Source organism: Alligator mississippiensis, chromosome 2 (assembly GCF_030867095.1).
Source record: "Alligator mississippiensis isolate rAllMis1 chromosome 2, rAllMis1, whole genome shotgun sequence".
Classification (NCBI taxonomy): domain Eukaryota; kingdom Metazoa; phylum Chordata; order Crocodylia; family Alligatoridae; genus Alligator; species Alligator mississippiensis.
Genome location: NC_081825.1, coordinates 101046850 through 101065933, shown reverse-complemented (window position 1 = coordinate 101065933; position 19084 = coordinate 101046850). Strand labels below are relative to the sequence as shown.

Here is a 19084-nt window from a genome sequence, read left to right as displayed (position 1 = left end):
CAGGCCCTTGACACCCTGCGCTGGATGGTAAATTCCAGCAAGCGATGATCGCTGTCACCCAGGTGATCAAGGACCTGGAGCCTCCTTACCAGATCATTGCCTGTGGCCAGGACCAGGTCCAACAGGGCATTTCCTCTGGTGGGACCGTGCACCTCCTGGGTTAAGTGGAGGTCCTGTATCTCAGCCAGGAACCTCCTGGAACGATCCGACCTGGCTGACTGCTCCTCCCAGCAGATGTCTGGGTAATTCAGATCACCGATGACAACTACATCCTTTGCCCTAAGTGCCTCTGCAAGCTGGCCCAAAAATTTCCGGTCCAGCTTCTCCCCTTGGTTGGGGGGTCTGTAGTAGACCCCCACCGTTAAATCCCTCTCCCCCTGACCCCCTTGTATCTTGATCCAGAGCACTTCAGCTTGTCCCTCCTCTGACCCCATTTTGCTGGCAGAGAATGTGTATTGCTCTTTGACATAGAGTGCCACACCCCCTCCTTTCCTTCCTTCTCTATCCTGCCTGTAGAGCCTATAGCCCCTAATGCTAACTGCCCAGTCATGGGATGAATCCCACTACGTTTCTGTAAGCCTACTATGTCTGGGTTTGAACTGGCTATTCTGAGGGCGAGTTCCTCCTGTTTGTTTCCCATACTGTGAGCATTGGTATATAGGCATTTAAGGGCTTGCATAGCTGCGCATGCCACCCCCCGATTAGGAAGACTGTCTGGACCCCTGTTTCTTACCTGGGCACTCCTTGCAGGTATCACCTGTCTTGCTTGGGTGGTGTCTCCATGTCTTCCTGCAGCCCCCTCCCCTGGTGAGGCTAGTTTTTCATGTAATATTCATGTATATTATTATCCAAATATTACTTGGATTATATTGCCGGATCAAAGGCCTCTTTTTGATACTTATTCAAATAGTACACTTGTGGAAACTCCTCATCTATAACTTACCCTTTTGTTAACTTCTTTTTGCTATTTTGCTGCATGGAAGGGGGATGGTTGTACACAGTACACACACATCTTCATTTAGGTGTAGCCCCTTATATTTTAGACCTGTTCTTCAAACCTGGTATACTATCTTGAGCATGGAGTACTAAGGATTGTTGTGATCTTCTATATGCAGTCAGGCTGGAGAGAAACCTGTTGTCAGTCCCAGTAAATATAGTTTTGGGTAGTGCTGAAGTGATACTACTTTTGTATTTAACTTCTAGATACTCTAGTTGATGCCCCATTGTGCCAGGCATTTTAGACAGGCATACACAACAGAAGAATGTTTTAAAACAGTGGTTGGCAACCTTTAATAATTCATGGGCTGGAACAGCCCAGCTCCAGTTGGATGCTGGCTAAGTGGCTTCGGTGACATCTCAGTAGTGGGGGTGGCTTTCTCTGCACCAAGGCAGACAGCTGTCCGGTTGCTGTTTCTCCCAGCCTGCACCCCCTCCCCCACTTCCAGCCTGCACCCCCTCCCCCACTTCCAGGTCCCTGCCTGTGTATGGCCTCAGCTTCAGCTGGTGCAAGCTGTCCACATTGCCAGCTGTTTCACCCCACTCCCTCCTCCCCCTGGTTGCAGCACAGACCCAGCTTTGAGCCTGTAGAGAGCTATGTTTGGGGCTGGGCAGCTTCCAGCTGTGCCCACGCTGCAGCTGGGAGGCAGAAGCAGTATGGAACTATTTTGCAGCTTCCCAGTCATTGTGCAGCCCCCAACCAGCTGGAAGCTGAGCCTGTACACAGCCAGGGAGCGCAGGGGCTTGGTAAAGCTGTGGTTGTGGAGGCACAGGCAAAGCCTTCCAGCTCTGCAGACTGGATCCAGTGGCTCAGTGGGCCACATCCAGCCCTTGAGCTTCATGTTATCCAACCCCTAGTTTAAAATGTAGTTACTCTGAACCAGCTGTGGAAAGTGCTGATCTGCACATTGGGAATCCTAGATACAATAATTGACTTGCTGTATCTACATTAAGGCTGATAACTGGTCTTCTGACCTTCCTCCAGTGTCCTTGAAATTACCAATAAAGAATGGAAAAGACAGATTTGTTCATCTGGTTTCTTCCTTTACAAAACTCCTCCCTCTAGTTCTGTGTAGCCTACTATGGCCTCCTTTGCCCACTGAGGAGAATTGATGTGACTAGTTATGCCCATCCTATGTCCAAATGGCAGTCTGTGATAGCTGCAATCAGTAACAATGCCAGTAAAACCAAGTCAAGAGGTCTGTTTTTCCCAGTGAGTCTAAAGATAATCCAGTTGGAGAGTGTGCTGGGATTTAAAATGCAGGGTCTGGTTAGACCAACTTGTCCTACCTAAGTGAATAGGGGAGGCTGCCTGCTGCTTGCCATCACAACTGGTTGCGTTTTCAGGCCCTGAGAAAAGTGGTAACTGTCCTGCTGACTTCACCCTCAACATAGGCCCTGTTCATGCCCTTGGCATGGTCTTTTAGATTTGGCCTGATCAACTCCTTTTCCCACTTTTCAGTCAGAGTGGAGCCTCTGTAGCCGCACACCCAACATCTGGATCTTATTACCAAAATAAAAAGAAAGTCTTTAGACTATTGCCTTTGTACGACCATCACTTGGTAGGAAGAACCCTGTACATGGTGGAAGTCTTGGATGAGACAACTTGAGATCCATCCTGCCCTGTTTACCTGTTACAAACAATCCTGAGCCTGTATCTTTAGACTGGACATTAGGAAGAACTTCTTCACAGTTCGAGTGGCCAAGGTCTGGAACAGGCTCCCAAGGGAGGTGGTGCTCTCCCCTACCCTGGGGGTCTTCAAGAGGAGGTTAGACGAGTATCTAGCTGAGGTCATCTAGACCCAGCACTCTTTCCTGCTTATGCAGGGGGTCGGACTTGATGATCTATTGAGGTCCCTTCCGACCCTAACATCTATGAATCTATGTATTTCCTACTATGCTTTATTAAAGTATGCTGATGGGTATGTTTGACTCATTTGATTTAACTTCTGAACTGGCCCTGACAGGAATACAAAATGTTTACTCTGGGATTGCTGGGCTGGGACCGTCATGTAGGGAAATTTTAATGGTCTTGAAATTTGTTTCTAGTTAGCTGAATTGAGTTATTGGATCCCTTAAGGAAACATTTTTGCTTCTAGTTTTGCTTTTTGCCCTGAGCTTTCATTGTGGTATAACTTTTTTTTTTTTTTTTTGCCACTAGCATCTCTTGGATCACAAAGGAAATGACCACTTTAGCATTTGAACACAGGGTTCCAAGCTCTGTGTACAGCTCCTATTAGCCCTTTTCCCTTTAGTGATTCCCAAAAGCATCAGCTTCTAAAATCATATTAGAATTGACTTTGGGATAAAGGGAGAGAGACTTATAACAGAAAACCTTTATTACACAGTAATATCTCATGACTGTCAAGGGTAGGAAGTGCAGTGTCGATCAGTGACTCCCTTCTTATTCCAGCACCTGTGAGAAGGCTGAGCAGCACTGTTCTCTGGCCTGTTTCCTGCCAGATGGAGAAGCTTTGATCAGGAAGACTTTGAGGGAGCAGGGGGGACCAGCTGTGTGCAACACTCCTACGCTGCCAGCCCCTCCCTTTTTTTTTTTTTTTCAGGAAACATTAGATGATAATAGGATTGGAGGTGGGGGAGGAGAAAAATTAAGAGACTAGGAAAGAACAAGGCCAAAGGAGAAAATGATGCTGATCTGGGCTCGGAGATGGAGAAGAGAAAAAAAAATCAAGCGTCCTTTTCAAAGAAAGAAAAGATAAATGGAGTGGGATCCATCCCAGAGCAGAAAAGAAGATGGAAAACAGGGTGAATTTAGAGATGAAAAAAGGAAGGGGGCGGAAGAGTTGTTGGCTGACTTAAAATGGGGAAAAGAGAAACCTACGCAACTTCTACGTCAATGAAATTCTTGTTCCTAAACTTTATTTTCCTAGCAGACATCCTACCACTCAGCAGGCTTGGGGATGAGAGGGCAGAATGTCATGGCTGAGAAGATTTGCCGCCTTGCTTCATAATGTTACTGTTGGGCATATATTTAAATATAGCAGGCTACAACAGGTGGGTGCAATTATAGGATGGTTCCCCAGAATAGCAGACAACTGTCAGTTTGTTTGGCAAGTAGTACTGAACCTTCCTCTTGGGTTTTTTGTTGCAGAATTTGATTCTAAAATGCACCACTAAAAACCTTTTCAGGGAAGGAGAAAAATCAGCTTTAGGAAATTTTTGTTCACATGGCACCAGTGTGCATGAGCTAGAGACAATGATCCCAGTATTGTTATGATATGTTTACAAGGAAAATATTCTTAAAAAGCAATTCTAGCCTCTCAGCTCTAACTCTTCTGACCTACCTGGCAGTATGGTGACTTTTCTTACAAGAGCAACGAGAAGCTTGGTCAGAGTGAATGCCCTTGAGTTAACATGGACTGGCAAACTATCCTTGTTTCTTGCAGAACCTTCAAACCTACTTCTGTCCACCAGCTAACAACCACTGCTTTAATCATGTGTCGTCTACATCAGTTTAACAAATCAGTGGTAGATTCGGCTTTTTTTGAATGCACTAAGAAGGTTGGAGAGCATTGTGCAGGAAATATATGAATATTCCTTGTCAAATGTGTTGCCAGATGTCTGATTTAATTTTGGTAAATGAAGCAACAAATGTTTTTATTTTAAAAGTCTTCAGTTTGCAAATATGCAAAATGACCAATCATGCTGTGAGGTCTGCTGCAATTGAGAAATAAACTTTTAAGAAAACCAGACATCTCTCAGCTGTCTCCTTGAATGGATAGTCTGGAATGTTTGCCTGTCTGATCATAGAATCACCCAAAAAGACTGCTGGGTGGCCATTATGTAGCCTTTCCATTTACAGTTACTGTAACTTTAAGTTTTATTTGAGCAAAAAGCTAAAATCTTGGCTGTCTGCTTCTGAGGAACAGTAAAGCAAAGTTGCGCTACTACGTGCCATAGCAAAACCTGGTTTAAACCAGGTGCTTTTGGAACAGCGTAACATAATGCAGCTGTATTTTCCAAGACTGACTTTGGACATAATTGTTATTTTTAACCAAGAACAAACTTAATCCAGAGTGTAGAAATGTATGTGTCCTTGCATTTGAAAATATATCCTGTGGTCAAAGAACAAATTTTTTGGCCACAGTCAAAAGCAAGGTCTTGTTTCAGTCAACAAAAGAGAACATAATTGCGTCAAACGGTTCTTTCTATTTGGTGTTAGCATTTGCAAGTGGAAGAGTCATTGGTAGAAAGTTTAAATAAGGGTAGGAGGTGTACTGTTGGAACAGTACTGGCTCCAAAGGAAATCCAGAACATTCATTTAATGTATAATAATACTAGCCCTAGTTAAAGCTGGGGTGGAGGTGCTGCTCATTAGTGCATCATAGCTGACTTCAACTCCTGTGGAAGCAAATGGGAGAGGATGAAATTTTTAAGGTGGTAAAAACTGAATCATTTCAGAGGTTTACAGCTATTGATATCCAGGTCCTCATGTCACTCCTAGTCATTCTTTTTCTATAGCTGTGGTTATTCGTTTTTTGAAAGCTTCAACAGAAGGTGGTTGTTCTTCTTCTCGTCCTCTTGGCCCCACCCCCAACTTGAATCTTTGAAATAAAGCAAAGTGACTTGTAGGTAAATGGTCATGATGCTGCTGCTCAGCTACTCCCTCAAAATTTTAAAATGAATATGATGACATTAATGCTAGTACCTTTTGGCTCTCATTAGGAGCTGAGGAACTGTGGTATGGTGGGAGTGGTACACATCACATGGGCGTACTTGAGTCTAACACGTCATTGTACTTATAGTCTTAAGTAATGGATACTACTACGTTTTTATTCATTCCAACTTGTCTTCTTCCTCATCCTTATGTACCTAGATTTCAAGAAGTTGTTTAAAATCCTGGAAACGATAGATGATTGATGTCTGCCCTCCCCCAGTCCATCCTTTCTTGTCTTGGAAAATTTTGAACAAACTAAAGAAGTTTAGCCTATTATCAGGTGAAAGCACACCCAGAATTTTGCTTTTCCAAGAGAAACATACTTTTTATTGAGGCTCATACAAGACAAAAGAAAAAAAACAAGTGGGTTAAAAATGCACCCATTTGAAAATGCAACTGATCACTCTGTGTGGGTTAGTTGTCCTGTCTTAAAAGGGTATGAAGCTTTAAAAGAGGACATTCAGATCTGTGCTCGCTACACCCATTTGCCAGTTTCATTATTTCTAGAAAATAGACCTATACAAAAAGTGAAACAGACTAAAGAAAGTTTTTATACTTAATTGACTGTTTTTAGATGCTGACAAGCATTCAATGCTGCTGATACATTTTTGCTGCTATTTATTAGAGAATAGGGTGAGGCAGTAGAGAGGTTTGAAGAGAAATAGGATAAAGAGTAGTTACATCTAGCCATCCTTGACCTCTTGGGTCTGTTTTTGTTGTGAAATTGTAGGCTCTTTGACAAAATGGCCCTACCTATGTATGATGCAGAGCACAGAGAGCACGCTTATTGAAGGTAGTCATATTCTGAATAGTGTCTGCAAAAAACAACAAAGTCCAGGGAGCAACAGGGGAAAATTTATTCCATTTGCAAGCAAAAAGCCTTTTTTCCTAGCTAGGGAAGTTAAGTTGTTGGGGGTGTTCTGTTTTGTTGTTCTTTTCATGGGTTATCCCTAGTAGTAAAATAAAGTTTGACAGGCCAGATTATGTCCTCAGTTAGATCTGTGCAATACTACTGAGAGCAATATATACCTTGGAATTGAAAATTAATCTGATTCTTGAGAATGTTTCCATCTCAGCTGAGTGCCATTGTTTTGCTGCTTATTTTAATTAACAAAACAAGCAGACTACTTGCATATACATCTTTTGAGTTTTAGAGGAAGCCCTTGTTACACAGTTATTGTTCCAGAAAGTAATACCTTTTTCTCCTTAAAGAGTTGCATATCTCTATTGAAAAGAAGCAAGTTAAAGATTTTTTTAAACAAAAAATCAGATTTTTACTTTTCATTAGATCTGTTCTCTTTCTTCTAGGAAGGGAAAAGACGGCCGCTTCTCCTGCACACCGGGCAGCAGTGTTGTGCAGGGTTCTCCACAACCAAGATGTGCTACTTGATTATTTTATAGCAACAGGTGTGCTGGCTTAGCACAGAATAACTGTCTCATGCTTTCCCTCTTTCAATTATACCTCTTCCTGGAACTGGCAGCTGCTCCACAGAACAACCTCCTCCCCTGCTGTACTAAGCCTTAGTAATTTGTTATTCCATATGGTTGAGGTCTACTACCTGACCAGAAGCTTGCAGGTTTAAACTTGAGGGTGGAGTAAGAATGGTATGCACTCCCCTTAGTGTTTTGAACTCTTGGCATTCCTCTTCCTTCTGAGTAACCTCAGGCCACGTCTTCACTGTTGGGTGATCAACAATGGAGTTTAAGTCCTTTCTTGCTCAAATGAAGGCTGCTGCCCTGCAAAATAGCACTTGAACTGCACAAAGTGCTCAGATCAGAGTGACTGTTAGCAGTTGCTGAATTATGCTAACAGCGTACAGCTGATATCAAGGTTTGTTTTTTGCAAACAGGTCTTGCATTAGGGCAGTGCTCCAGTAACTCTACAGTGAAAATGTGTGGTCTCTTTTGAGAGCTTGTTTCTATATGACCTGCAACAGTACATTTCTGTAAAACCACTTTTCAGCCTTATTTTGAAGAAGCTGGCATTTATTCTTTTCCTGGGATCAAAGCTTTGGCATGTATGTGAGTTGCAGTAAGAGGGGAAATACAGATGTATATCTATCCATACTATGCCAAGTTCTTATTACTACTATATTTTGTTAACCAAGGGCCCATTTCCAGTTGGAGAGGTGTGTATGTGTGTGCGTGCGCATGCGTGAGGGGAAAATCTGGTGCATGTGCTCTCTAGTGCGCTCTCTCCCAATTGCGAAAACCATATTGAAAAATATCCTGTTCCTCTAGCTATTTTAAAAAATGCTATAAATTGCTTGGCTTCCTGTAGTGTTATGTATGTCATTGTTTAATGTGAGGTAAGGGTGGGAAAGGTAAGTGATGTACTTTCTTTCAGAAATTAAATTTAGAAAAGTTAATAGTTTGGCCTTCATCCACAGGAAATGGAGAGATATGGAAGTAGTTCTATAGTTCCCAGAATGGTAAGGAAGGATTATAAAGACAGGAAAGGAGAAAATATCTTTAAATGTAAGATCTCATTATTTCTGTTTTTATTGCTGATTTATTAGGCTAGCAAATGTTTGTTGTGATAAATGCATTGTTTGAACTTAATGAGCAAGAAGTGCTAGAAGGCTTTCTGCACAACCATAGTTAAAGAGAGATTTGAATCTGATGGATGCTGTATTGAAAATAGTGTGAGTAGTTTCTCTGCCCCCCACCCCCAACAGTTGATCTGAATTTGTATTTTTTTTAAATATTTCCTTAGAAACAAAGAATAACATTTGTAGTCGTGCAAGCACACATTTCACACTGATATGCTCTATGATGCATGAGTCCAACGATTGAAATCTTCCAGCATATGGTATTTGGAGATGCCTTGCCTTAAAAAAACGCACATGCTCTTATTTGGAGTGGCATTTCTAACACAGAGAAAGCTTTAATACTTAAACCAGTCCACCTAAAAATGTTACCACAGGTCAAGTACTGTACCAAAAACTGAATGAGATCAACTTCAGCTAACTCTTTTCAACACAAGTCTTGGGTTGGTCTGTGAAACTGGCACTTATTTGCAGTTGGACTCTTATTAGTGTATGTGAGAGTCTAATGGTCTGAACCTGCAAACCCTTCCTTAGCTAAGCTCCCTAAGTACAAGGATTACAAGATTGGGCTAGCCTCTTTTTGAAAAATGACCATGGATTCACCCAAGGCAAGAAACCCTCCTACCTTCTTCTGAGCTCTTCTGCATTTTGAAGTACATTTGCAAGCTTCTTTCAGCCAAGAGAGGGTGTTTCAAACAGAGGTGTGAGAATGTTCTTCAATAAAGTGCCACACTTAAAATTAGGGTCTAGAACTCTTTGCTATGTGTACACTAGGAGCACTTTATAATGGTGTGGGAATATCCATACACACAGCAGGTAAAGTGCTCCCATGATGTTAAAACTGTACTTTGGTACTAATTCAGTAAAACGCCTCTTGCAAGTGAAGTAGGTAATACTAGTGTGCACAGCTCCGTCCTTTTGCAGATCGTATCTCTTCATCCCGTAAGTGACATAATGGGGCCAGTAAATGTCTATTTAGATCCATCCTTGGTTCCCTGCTCAAAGAACCAGCCAGAGTTGTGGAGTAGTGAATTGCACTCTTGAGGTGAGACCTGCAGTTTCTTGGGTACCTCTTTCTCCATTCTCCTTCAATTTTGTTGTTGTCCTGACCACCACCATTTCCTCCCCCCCCCCCCTTTACTCCCTTTCCTCTTCTGGGCCAGTTCTTAAGAAACTGACTAGCTCTAAAAGGAGTCGTTACCTAATTGTTGTAATCTTTTTGAGGGTTCATCCTTTCCTATGTGAGGAGTTTAGAAGCAGATGCTGAGGACCTGAAAAAGCTGACTGAGATGCTTATATCAGCACATCTGGTATTGTGTTTGTATCTTCAATTAAAAAGTTATTTGGTTCCCTGGAGTATATGGGCCTTGGGAGCATGATGAAACTTAACAGTGCTGATGTGTATTTCCCTTGTCCCATAGTAGCATATGCTGGAACTTGTTTGCCAGACAGATTGTTCAGTTTCCATTGTACTGTCTAATTCTATTTAAACTAGGCATTTGGTAAACTGACATAAAGGGTTAACCCTTCCTCCTCCCCTTTCATCCCCTTTTTTTATATATTAACTCCTTAAGCATGTTGCCGAGACTAAAAATAAAGTTACAGCTGTTGGGACCAGGCTCAGTTTGAGGCCCATGTAGTATTAACATTGTCTTCAGAAAAATCTGTCCTCATTAGCAGGGTTTTGGGTTACAGACCATTACATGATTAGCAAGGGGACCAAGTGTGCAAAAAGAAAACTGCATGTCAGCATTAAACTGTGAATTACACTTACTTACATTGCACTACTGTCCTCATGTGTGAATAAATGAAAATGTGGGGTTGCAGCTTATCTCCCTTCCCCACCTCTCTCCTGGCCCTTTGTGAAAATGAGTTTACAGCTGGGAATCTGGACAGCTAGTATGATCATTATGAATTTAAGTTATGCACTAGCAGGATGTAAAGAAAGGGTTATTGCTTATGCACATGCTCCTAGAATGTGGTCACCTCATTTCTGAGGCACATAAATATGGCATGGGGGATACAGAAGGAGAAATAAAAAGGAGGGTCCTGACAATGTCATCCTTTAGAATTAGGTTTTTAATGTGTTTCATTTCTGCTTTTCTTACAGTTCTTCCTCCAGTACTGGTTCCAAGACACAGTGAATACAACCCTCAGCACAGCCTCTTGGCTCAATTCCGCAACTTGGGACAAAATGAGCCTCACATGCCCCACAATGCAACTTTCCCAGACTCTTTCCAGCAACCCAACAGTCACCCGTTCCCACACTCTCCCAATAGCAGTTATCCTAATTCTCCTGGAAGCAGCAGTAGCACATATCCTCATTCTCCAGCCAGCTCAGACCCAGGAAGTCCTTTCCAGATGCCAGGTATGTTTGCCTTCTGTAAAGAGTGGTTGGTATTGATAGATATTTGAGTGATGGATATATACCAACTAGTATAAGACCTCCCCCCAGTAATTAGATTTTTTTATGTGGAAAATTTTTATAAATTTGTTGTAATTTTTCCAGGTATAGGATCTAATTATTGGAGGTTTTGCCTTGAATTTGTTCCCCGCCTGCTGCTATAACAGGGAAAATAAAACCTTGGCGTCAGGTAATATCCTTGTCCTCTCAACTTCTGTGCCAATCCTTATTGTCAAACCCTGCTCTTCCCGAGCACATGGATGTGAGGAGAAAAATTTGCGTGTAGGCAAATTTACTGTAGGTACCCATATACTTAGTTCAGCCATAATTGATAGTAGTTTCCATTTTTTGAAACTGCTGCAAGTTTTTTAGCACAGGTACTCCATCAACACATTTTAAGCAGCACTTTTGTACATACTTAGCTATAATACACTATGCATGATGTTAGTTCAAGGTCAAAAGACTCATGATTTACCCTATAGCTCATTGGGCTGGGCCCCAGCAGAGTAGACGGCATTTCAAGCCAAGGTGACCCCATAACTCAGCACTGTTCAGTATGTGTGTATATTCCAGAACCTCTTTCCCCCTCCCCCCACTCCCCAAAGGATCCATGTGCTAATTAGCCCCCACTCATGACTGGAACTGGGTGTTCTTGTCATGAGTCCAGGGATCCTCCAAAAATTTATATGCGGATGAGGCACAAAGCAAGGTGGTTTGGCGCTACCTCATGGAAGGCAAGACCACAGTAATCATATATGATAGGCTGAGAGAGAGGGGACAGATGGATTTCTGGTACGCTGTTTGGGGGCCTGTTTGGTGACATGTGCCAGACATTTAAGGCTGGTGAGGAAACATTAATTACTAGAGATAGGGAAAGAAAGACGCAGCTCAGCTGTGGGAGTGAAGAGAAAGTGGAAATGTATTCAGTGTAGTGGCTCACCATGACTTAAAGAGCTGGCAATGAGGGGACTGCAGGTAATGGGCATCAGCATATATTTTATTCAGATGGTTTGCCTTAGTCCAGGGGTAGACAACCCCCAGCATGGGTGTTGTATGTGGCATGTGTAGGCATTTTGCTTGGCATGCATGCCTCGGGGTGGACAGTGGGAAAGGGACCATGGTTGTGCTGCCACAACAAGGATCAGGCCCCTTGCTGTCCACCCCTGGCATGCCAGCATTTTACAAATCAAGGTTGCAGGTGTTCTTAATATTCTGCCCAAAATCATTGCAAACCCCTGCTTTACCCTATACTTGTGGTAGGTTCCTATCAGCATTTTTGGCACCAAGGGAGGGTATTGGAGCTTGCTCTGGCTTCTCTGAGTGCCAACCCTATATTGCACTACTTTGAGGCCTGGTGCTCATTTACCTCCTGGGGGAGCACTTTTTTTCGTCGAGGCCACAAAAAAAAAAAAAAAGGTCCTATCGGTATGTTTACCCCATATGGATCATGTTTTTCATAGTCATGCTTAGTGTTAGCTGCATTTAATCAACTTCATAGTTAGTTTCCATTACTGAGCACGTGCTGCTTTTGGCAGCAGTTTAATGATAAACAGTGTATTTAGTGAGGGTTGCTTGCAATCTTAAGATGAGGGGCTTTTCCCCAATGCTGACAAACCTTGTTTTGTATATGACTAAATATGGTATTGCAGTCTTCATCAATAGTTGTTTAGCAGTCAATATCTTAAGTATGTCCAGTAGCCAACTTAGAGATGGTCATCATCAGGCAATGTTGCCATTAAATAAGGTTGACTAACACCAACTGCTGAAGCTTCCTTAGCCTGACGAAGGGTTTTTGAACCCGAAAGCTTGCTTAATAACTATTCTCCAACCATTTGGGTTGGTCTAATAAAAGATATCAAATTCACCCAAGGAACCTTGGTTAACTAACAATAGCACTTCTAGTTTTCCTCTTTTTCCAATGCAGATAAAAAGTTTGGGTAACTTTTTTTCCTTTAATTTTTTTCCTTTTTTAAACTTTGTCTAAATTGTCTGTTGAAGTATTTAGTCATAGTATAGCTTTTTTGGGGGGAGGGGAGAGGGGTGTTAGAGAAATATTGCTACAGATCATCCTTGTTGTTTGTTGTGGAAAGAGACCCAAACATCAGCATTAGATTACAGTTATACAAAAGAAAGATGTTTCCCAAGGGGATCACACCACCACTACTTGATTAAATGTATTCAAATGGTGATGTAATTCTAAGAAACAAATACACTTTGGCTGAAAAACAGTACAGGCCTTGGAAAGAAGCACTCAGTGTATTTTGCTTACTAATGGCAATGGAACAACTACCTTATTTCAGTTTTGAAGGTTGCCTATAACATTTTGAAAACCAGGGGTGTTTTGCTCATAGATGGAGAATTATCATCTAGAAAGCAGCCTCTGAAAGATCATCTTGTTTTAGATCGGACCTTTAAAAACTGGGAGTAGAACACTCTACAAGTAAACATTTGTATGTGTGCCTGCCCCCTATAGAGACTAGAAGAGGGAATGGATAGAAAGGGAGAGGCAAGCTTGCAAAAATACTGGTAATTTCTTATGTAAAATGGGTATTCTGAGTGAAGGTAATTACTGATAGTTGTCCATCCCCAAAGTTTTCCCTGGTGTATGAAGATCACTGATCTCTGAGGGTGGTGCTGTATGCACAAGTCCATGGTGAAAAATTAGGAAATTCTATAGCAAAACTTTTGTTGTGTGCAGTTCAGGTCATGGAAGGACTTCTATGACCCGAACTGGTGAAGAAGTTGACATGTATTCAATGTAGTGGCTCAGCATGACTTTAAAAAGAGTCAGTGGTGAAGGGACTGCAGGCAGTGGGCACCAGCATTTTGTACCTGCTTTTCTGTAGTACAAACTTTCAGTGATTTTAGCCAAAAGAACTTGGTTTCTAATGAAATAGGTTTTCTTAGGTGTGTCCTTCATCAGCTGCTTTATGGAAGTTCATTGGATTTGGTCTCTGAGGAGTCTGTCATCCTGCGTTCCATGCCTAGAAGTAAAACAATCAGCAGCTGCAGGGGAAAAACTGAATGAGGGAGTGAAAGGCATCCACCTGAACCCCCTTCCAGTTGTCATCCCCTCTACACCTTTCTTTCCCTCCCTCCCTCCCCCACCCTTCAATATTGCCTTGACTGAAAATATTAAGTCATTGCCTTGAGACTGGTCTCTTGGCAGATATCCATCTGTGTCAGTAGGGAAGGAAGAGGCCCAATTGTGAAAATAATGAGGGGGAGAGCAGGCTTGTTACCTAATGATTTAAGAATATCACAGATGCTGGCTAATGGGTTGCCCTTGCCTTTGGCCTTCCAGTTGTACTACATATTCGTACTTTCCCATATGCATGTCATTAGTATAATGGATGCAGACAGACAAACAGCTGTGTTTAGAAACCTAATAAACTTTTGGTCCATACCACAGGAACTTAATGTTCTCTGTTAGGGTGCATGCCCAGGAAGGGAGAGACTTGCACATTCAAGTGGAAAGGATAGAGACTTGAGAGAGTTTAGCTCTTACTAGAGGGGTTTTTTTAAAGGGTTTTATATATTCTTTCAGTTAGCTTGACATTTTGAAGAACAAAATTGCTTACAAAAGGAAGCATAGTTCTCTTATTTCTTGCTTCTTGGTTACTTGCCATGATAGCTAGCTAATGACTCTGATAGAGTTCTGTAGGATAGGCTACAGGCTTAATTTGTGAAGCTGAGTGGTAGTTTTCATATCTTATGCTTCACAGCAAAGGCTTGATGAACATTAGGAAGGGATTTTCTGTTATAAAATTGGTTTGGTTCATTTTGGAAAAGGCGAGCAGGAAACTGAGCGACCGCTTCTACTATTCTTCTGAGCTTCTAGGAGGCTATTGTACATCTCCTTTCAGCAAGTACTTGAGGGAGCTGTGTTGGGAGTGTGGAATTGATGCCCAGAGGGCAGTCTGACTAAGACATAGTGAGGTGCAAGTATGCATGAAAAGGTCTAATTGTAACTTCAGCATCACAGCAAGCATGGTCACATTCTGTTGGCAGTGCTTACATCAGTGCATTTTCACAGGTTCAGCTAGTAGTTCAGCTCTGTAGTGTAGACAGCAGCTTCTAAGACCTTTGACTGAGCTGAACTACTGACTGAACCTGTGAGAATGCACTGGTGTAAGCACTCATTTAGATGGGAGTTAGGAAATCATGTACTTCTGTGGAATTAGGGTAAATTTCTGTCAGTCCCCCATCTATAAAATCTTGATGATGCATCATAGGAAGGCTGATAATGTTTTTAATACATGTGAGATACTTGCATATTACACTAATGGGGACCATATTGAAAATGGCACTGATGGGTTTAGAAACCCTTGACTCCAAACCCTGTTCTTATTTTCTGTTCATGTATTCCATATGAAATATCGATTTAGGACCTGATCCTGAGAACTGCAGATCGCTTTCTCATAGAGACATGAATACGTGTACAGTGCCATAAACTTGTGAAGTGCTATTAAGTAGAAATGGTGCCAAGCTATTATTTGTGGCCAGACAGAAGCACAGTAATTTATATTGCAGTTAATATGCACAGTAATTCTTTGCTTCCCTGAATCAAGGTCCATGATTGCTTTCTCAGATTTCTGATGAGTGGGTGGAAGTTATAGCTGAGTCAGACTGGAAGCATTTCCCAGCTAAAGCTGTTTATGTGGATATGTATGTATATTTTGAAGAGGGGGAAGGAATTGTATCTCTGCTTTTTCTATTTTTAGCTGATACTCCCCCTCCTGCTTACCTGCCTCCGGAAGATCAGATGACACAGGATGGCTCCCAGCCAATGGACACCAACATGATGGCTCCCTCAATTCCTCCTGAAATAAACCGAGGAGGCAAGTAAAACATTTCCCTGTTGTGTGTCCTCTGCTTGATTTCTAAAGTGTAAAGAGCGCTTACCTTTCTTTTTACGCAGTAAGCATTGATCTGGATGAGTGCTATTTATGGGAATATGTAACTATAGACAGTAAGCAAAACTATCAGGAATATTGATTCTTCTTCTGTAGAGGGAAATTTATATGCTCCTAAGTACAAAAGCTTCTTTAAAGCAACACAGGGGATGTTGTAAGTTTGTCATGTTTTACTTTGACTTCCAACCAGAGGGGATCCAAAAACATTTTACAAACTCTGTGTATCCAGGACATGTAGTCACTGAAGTAAAATTGCTCCTGTTGTAGAGCATAACTGCATAATGGCATGCGATACCTGTCACTGCCTGTTCTTAATAATTTTTTGGGGGTATTGACTGATTGAGATGGTGTGCTTGATGCTGCTGTTCATAGCATATGCAGTTGTGGATGGGCTAGTAAATTTGGAACAGGGAATATAACTGCCTAAATTGACATTTAATCTGGATGCTGGCACTAATATTATCCCACTTGTGAAATGATCCATGAAATGTTTAAGCAGGTGATCAGGGGATCTGTATACTATTTCTCTTGAAAGAAAACACAACCAATAACATTCTCTTAGCACCGTGCTATTGCACTGGCTCAGTTGTGAGTGCTAGAGAAGGGCACAACCTCATGACACACCAGCACCACTCCCTGTAGCACCCTGGGGTTTTCTTGGGGGTTGTGAAGAAAGTCATGACCAACACTCCCCCTTCTCTAAATCTAAGCAATGACCTGGTATGGCCCCAATTAGCTTGAAAGAAATGTGATCACTGCCTGTGGTATTGCTGCAGGGAGAATTTGTAATCTTTTTCATTTTTGTTTTATATCCTGTGACACAACATCTTTTAACACCCTGCTTTTTTAAAAATGTGCCGCAGATGACTGCTGAGTAAAGGGTTTAGTACATTCAACACAGTGAGAAGTGGTCCCCTCTGAAAACGCATACTGGTATGGCTATGCATGCTGCCAGTGCATGCATAGCCAGAGCTGAGTGCTGTTACCAGATGATTATAGTCCTGTGAACAATTTAGCTATACTTTAATTTTGTACCAGTTTTGCTGCAAACTTTGTCTGGGTTTAGGAGGTATATCTGCCCTTGTGAAAAAACTTTGGTCCCATCTGTGTTAACCTAATTTCCTCCTTTAGAGTGAGTTCACATTTTGATAAATGTACTCCTTGACATTTTTCAGTTTTGCTGATCCATACGCTATTGTGTACATTCCTTGCATTTGACAGAGGCCTAAAGTACGTTTATCGTTGTTTATGCCCAACTCTGCAGACTTCTGCGCATTTTATTTCTTGACCATGCATTGTTTGTTCTGTTAGAATTTTTGCATTGTATGAGACTAACAACCAAAGGAAATGGTTTACATGTTTCTTATCATTCTTAAATTTTTAATGGTTAAAGGAAAGACATCTTCCCCCCCCCCCCTTTTTGTCTAATTTTGTTGTTTTTCCTCTATTTTAACTCTCAGTTTCTTTGATTAAAAAGGGAAGAAAAATAACCATGAGCAGACAACTTCTCATAAGCTTTTAAATGTTTTTTTTATTCTGTACGTTCCTATTTCTGTACTATAGCTTGCCTTGTTATATGTTGACACATTCAGTATCTCATTGCCCTCTTAATTTTTTTTTTTGTTTTAGTTTTTTATGTTAAGCATATTTTCAACATTTTGGTTGCAAATATTTAGAAGCTTGTTCTTTATGGAGATTTGTTAGTCTTGAGAGATTTGACCTAACAAGCTGCATCCTGTCAATGAAGTTGGGTAATTTCCATTGTTGGCCCATGCTGGGAATGGAGAGACAAAACGCACCTGCTCTGCATGACTTAAAGCAAATGCAAGGAAGTTAGTGTGAAATCTGTGAGAGAGAGATATGATTCATTCTGCAAGAATGGCCAGCTGGCAAGGTTTCCTCCTGACTTTGAGAACTGGGGCAGAGCTGTAGCTTTGATAGTTACTGGCATCTTAATGCAAAAGTGAAGTGTAGTAACCCCTTAGAAACCATTAAAGGCTATTTTTACATTGATTTGAAAAGGATAAAAAGAAAAATAAAGTGTTGTTAGACAACTTAAACTTCCTCCAGCATTTCCCAGCCTACCTCTGATATCACCAGAAAAATCCTTCACCAAGGTTTTTGTCTAGAATACATCTTCACTTGACATTGCTACTTGTATTGCTCCTTTTTATCTTTCACTTGCATATTTTTCAAAATTCTGTTCATGTCTGTTTTGTCAGAAAAACTCTGGATGAGAAACAGTGTCCTGCAAAGGAAAATACTAAATGTTGGCATCACTAGGTCATTTTTAAGAAAGATTTAGTAAAGTTAGGAAAAGGATCAGCTGGCTGGACGAATAAGTTTCTCACAATCCCAGTTTTTGTTTTTCATTTTTCATACTTTAGCCTGCTGTTAGCAACTCAGGGGATTAGGGTGCTGATTCTGAATCTGTGTACTAAGAATGAAAAATAGTCTTCATGAAGAAACACATATATACCAACCTTATCCTTTATCTCCATTTATTTGAAAGCAGTTTAATAATGGGTTGCTATATCGGGCACTTAAAAATGCACGTTGATTGTAGGTGTCTGAAGTAGTACACACTATTGTTGGATATCCCATGTGCAACTCCACTGGTAGAGAATTGCTCCTTCATCCAGGAGGAAAAATAACTTCAGTGCATTATTCAAAACAACCATATATTTCAGGGTTTCAACTGACAAGCTGTGAAGCACCAGCTTCTCAAACTTCTAAAGAATTTGCCAGCTAAATGAGTTTTTATAGAAGAGCAAATCATAAATCACACTGTTACCAAAATCTTGAAAGTTTTGAGGGATCTCTGTTACTTTGTGGCAAATAATTGCTTTGCAAAATCATGATTTTTTAAATTTTTTTTTATTGGCTTATGTTGAATAGATAAAAAATTGTAATGGCTTATGTTAAATTCTTGTATATATACTCTTAATTTCATGGCATCTTTGTTCAAATTGCATTCAGTTGTTCCACATACATGATGGCATAGTGTCATAAATTCCCATCATTGTGGTTTTATTTTTGAAAATCTGTGTAATTGTGCTCCATAGCCTAAACCTTTTTTGTTTTTCCATTGGGGTAAGTGTTGGGGATGGATGTAGCAAACTAGGTGACTGCTGGCACAGGAAAGAATTCCAAAATTTCCAGATGTTTAGGCTGTCGTCTTCTAGTACAAAAAGACATGTCTGCCACCTGAGTACCAATGCATTTTGCACACCTGTTTCCTTGAGTTAAAGTTGTTTCCTGTGTGGCTGTGAGAACCTCCCTAGGTCTTCTTTCTAGGTGGTGTAGTTGGGTGGGTGTGGGGTATGTGGTTGTGGGGGAGGCTGTGGGTATGTTTTAGGGGTATGATGCAGGGTGGGGTGTGTGGAGTTGTGGGGAGGTCCTTGGATTCCCTGGAGCATACCAGTCCCTGGATCTGCATGTGGTGGCAGAGAGTGGGGCCAGCCCCGCCTGGCCCCCTAGCATGCAGCTCCCCATGCTCCCACCCCAGTCTCAGGCCACAGGTGGCAGCAGTGTGCAGGAC

At 41.5% G+C, this 19084-nt stretch overlaps 1 protein-coding gene across 4 annotated transcripts in view; it reads left to right on the top strand.

The window, feature by feature from the left end:
* The window catches only part of SMAD1 (SMAD family member 1), a 69435-nt gene that overhangs the window by 42106 nt on the left and 8245 nt on the right, over positions 1 to 19084 (top strand). For all 4 annotated transcript variants that reach the window (XM_059722009.1, XM_006268534.4, XM_059722008.1 and 1 more), the window contains exons 3-4: positions 10334 to 10591; positions 15352 to 15468. In XM_059722009.1, the coding sequence (XP_059577992.1) occupies positions 10334 to 10591; positions 15352 to 15468 (375 nt within the window). The remainder of the gene's footprint in view (positions 1 to 10333; positions 10592 to 15351; positions 15469 to 19084) is intronic.